The 3,427-nt window shown below is 43.6% G+C and overlaps 1 protein-coding gene across 1 annotated transcript; it reads right to left on the bottom strand.

Annotated features, from left to right (window-relative positions):
• Positions 1–834: 834 nt before the first annotated feature.
• Positions 835–1,880, bottom strand: LOC102919036 (small ribosomal subunit protein eS4, X isoform-like). Its single transcript, XM_076557047.1, has 2 exons — positions 1,654–1,880; positions 835–1,477 (listed from the first exon to the last, which is right to left on the bottom strand). Exons 1-2 carry the CDS (start codon positions 1,873–1,875, stop codon positions 899–901), a joined length of 801 nt encoding a protein of 266 aa, XP_076413162.1. The 5' UTR covers positions 1,876–1,880; the 3' UTR covers positions 835–898.
• Between the last annotated feature and the right edge of the window lie 1,547 nt (positions 1,881–3,427).

The following is a 3,427-nucleotide window of genomic DNA, read 5'->3' as shown; positions in this document are numbered from 1 at the left end:
ATAATTTCATTTTGGTTTCTTTAGACCATGGATTGTTGAGTGGTTGGAAATGAGTGTACCTGTAGATCCTGGGTTTGTAGAGAGACTCTCTAGGTTTGCAGAGTCCTTGGGTTGACACTAAACTTAAGAAGCACGTGTATACCTTAAATATCACAACCACAATCACTGAAAATACACTCAAGGATGGGGGTGTAGCTTAGTGCTCAGTGGCAGAGCATTTGCCTGGCATGTACAAAATACTGGGTTCTATCCCTAGTATAATAAAAATAAAACCAAGCGAAATTGTGTGTGTATGTGTGTGTGTGTGTGTGTGTGTGTGTGTGTGTGTGTGTGTGTGTTTATAGTTTTGGTTAATCCATGACAAATCTTTTGCATTAGTTATCTTTTTATTAGGACAAAACACTTGGCAAAAGAAACCTAACAAAGTAAGGTGTGGAGGTTTGAATGTAATTGGCCCCCATAAGCTCATAGGGAGTGGCACTACTAGGAAGTGTGCCTTTGTTGGAATGGAGATGACCTTGTTGGGAGGAAGTGTGTCACTGTGGGGGTGGGCTTTAGGTTTCCTATGCTCAGGATACTGCCCAGTGAGTCAGTCGACTTCCTGTTGCTTAGCACCATGTCTGCCTACACGATGCCATGCTCCCCTTCATTATCATAACGGACTGAACCTCTGAAACTGTAAGTGAGCCACCCCAATTAAATGTTTTCTTTATAAGAGTTGCTGTGGGCATGGTGTCTCTTCACAGCAATTGTAAATCCTAACTGAGGGATTATTATTATTATTATTATTATTATTATTATTATTATTATTATTTTAGTTCATCATGCTGTTTAATCTGGCACATTTCCTAGAAAGGCTTGTACAAATACTCCTCCAGCATGTCTCCTAGAGACCATTTCATCCACTGCTCTGTTTGGCCGCTAGCCTCTTGTCTCTCTCCTCAGCAATGGTGAGGCGGATTCCTTTTCCTCGGGGAAGAGAAATCCATGGTTTGTTGCCCTTGCCAATAACAAAAATGTTGGAAAGCCAGGTGGCAAAGCTGTTGCCATTGGCATCTTTTACATGAACCACATTAAAAGAGCCGGGATGTCTTTCTCTGTTGGTGATCACACCAATTCTTCCCAAGTTAGCACCTCTAGTCACCATACACAGGTTACCGGTGTCAAACTTGATGAAGTCGGTTATTTTGCCTGTATCCAAATCAATCTGAATGGTGTCATTCACCTTGATGAGGGGGTCAGGGTAGCGAATAGTGTGAGCATCATGGGTCACCAGATGTGGGATTCCTTTTGTGCCCACAAAGATCTTTCTCACTTTGCACAACTTGTACATGGCCTCCTCAGGTGTTATACGATGAACAGCAAATCCACCCTTGGTGACATAGATCAGACGGAAGTTCTCTCCAGTCTTGTCAATGCTGATGACATCCATAAACCCAGCAGGGTAGGTTATATTAGTCTGGACTTTGCCATCAATCTTTTTTTTTTTTTTTTTTTTTTTTTTTTTGGTTTTTCGAGACAGGGTTTCTCTGTAGCTTTGGAGCCTGTCCTGGCTCTCGCTCTGTAGACCAGGCTGGCCTCAAACTCACAGAGATCCGCCTACCTCTGCCTCCCGAGTGCTGGGATTACAGGCGTGTGCCACCACCGCCCAGCCCCATCAATCTTAATGAAGCGCTGCATGCAAATCTTTTTCACTTCATCTCCAGTGAGGGCATACTTAAGTCTGTTCCTTAGAAAAATGATCAGAGGCAGACATTCCCTCAGCTTGTGAGGGCCAGTGGATGGACAAGGAGCAAACACGCCAGTCAATTTATCCAGCATCCAATGTTTTGGAGCTGCTACATGCTTCAGATGTTTCTTGGGACCATGAGCCATGGCTGCACTGGAAACAGAAAGACTAAGGGATTATTTTGACTCACAGTTCTTGTGTACAAACCATCTTGGCAAGTGACACATGGTGGTAGGAGTGTGAGGCTGCTGCTTCCACCATCAGGAAGGGGAAAATGGTGAATGCTGGTGCTCATCCATAGAATGTTGTTGCCCACAGCTGCAGTGAGTCTTCCCACCTCAATTGCCATAATCTAGACAATCCCTCATAAGCATGTCCAGAGGCAAACTTGCCTTAGATAATTCCACACAGACATGCCCAAAGGCTCCCCTCATAGGTGTTTCTGGATCCTGTCAAGTTGATAGTCAATATTAACCATCACATATTTCAAATAAATTATTTCCTGCACTCATGTGAGTTTTTCAAATTTGGTTTAATTTCTTGTATTTTTCAAAGGGAGAAGATATGACACTCTCCTCAAAAGACCCTCCCCTCCCCCCAATATGGCACCATCAATGAAGAATGCTCTTCAGTGGAACAGTGTGCTTACCTGGTACAGTTCTTAAAACACTGGGGGGAGTCCTTCATCTTTGGGTTTAGAGTACTTGCTAAATGTGGAAACTGTCAACTCCCACCACAAATCTGTCAAGTGTTCATAGACAGTCCTGTGCTGTGAGCACCTTAGGAGTACTTATCAGTGACTGGGGTAGGAGGCAGAGGGAAATGAGGCACTGGAACATGAGTCACCCTTGAACCCTTACCACACTACAGTTCTCTTCATCACGTGGCCATTTAAAAGCACACAGCCCTTGCTTCTTGAGTGGTGTCCTCTCTTGGAACCTGTCCACCTCAGGAGTTTCTCCTCCACTAATATTCTAATAGATATGCTGTCTAGGTTTTCTGTCTCTTGAGTCTGTGGGATTTCATTTCTTATTCACAGGACACGAGGTCCCACATCTATTATGACTGATGCTCTAGTAACCTTGTTTGCATCAACAAAGGGGGACTTGGAAACCATAGTCCCAAGTCTCTGTGTACTGCCAGTTCCTTTCTACTGTTACAGAATTTGATCCTGAAGAGTCTTCAGGATTCTTCTGCAAACAAAACAAAACAAAAAACAAAAACAAACAAACAAAAATCACCAGTGACACATGGATGTAGTAGAAACAGAGAAAGTTGACTAAGAAAGAGAATACTCCCAAGCATGAACGGGAGCCAGAGGTCTGGGAAAGGGCAAAGGTACATGCTGAGCCTTTATGTACTCCTGCCTTCTCCAGATCTTGCTTTTGCTCAGGCACGCTCTGTTTGGAGACATACAGGCTTAGTAAGGAAGAGTTTCCAGTCTTTCAGTCAATTGGCTTTTTGCACATGTTTTCCAGACCCTACTCCACACTACCCTTGGAGAGTCTCCAAACTATATCTTAGGTTATTTAGGCATATTCTAAGCAAGAGTTGCTCACATGGCAAGTGATTGCCTAGTTAGCAAAGTGATTCCCTGACATGATGAATCCCAGAAACCACGTAGAGTCTGACACACAGTGTATATTCAAATATTTCCTCTCTCCATGCCCTACTCCCTTGACAGAAGAACATGTTGAG

Source organism: Peromyscus maniculatus, chromosome 21 (genome assembly GCF_049852395.1).
Source record: "Peromyscus maniculatus bairdii isolate BWxNUB_F1_BW_parent chromosome 21, HU_Pman_BW_mat_3.1, whole genome shotgun sequence".
Lineage (NCBI taxonomy): Eukaryota > Metazoa > Chordata > Mammalia > Rodentia > Cricetidae > Peromyscus > Peromyscus maniculatus.
The sequence above is the reverse complement of the archived record's forward strand: the minus strand, read 5'-3'. Positions and strand labels throughout refer to the sequence as shown.

What these genes read in the sequence shown, in the direction of transcription:
- LOC102919036 (XM_076557047.1), bottom strand. Translation starts at nt 1,875, where the DNA reads ATGGCTCATGGTCCCAAGAAACATCTGAAGCATGTAGCAGCTCCAAAA. An exon ending in GCTTCATTAAGATTGATGGG is followed by an intron (nt 1,478 to 1,653) that starts GCTGGGCGGTGG and finishes AAAAAAAAAAAG; the next exon opens with ATTGATGGCAAAGTCCAGAC.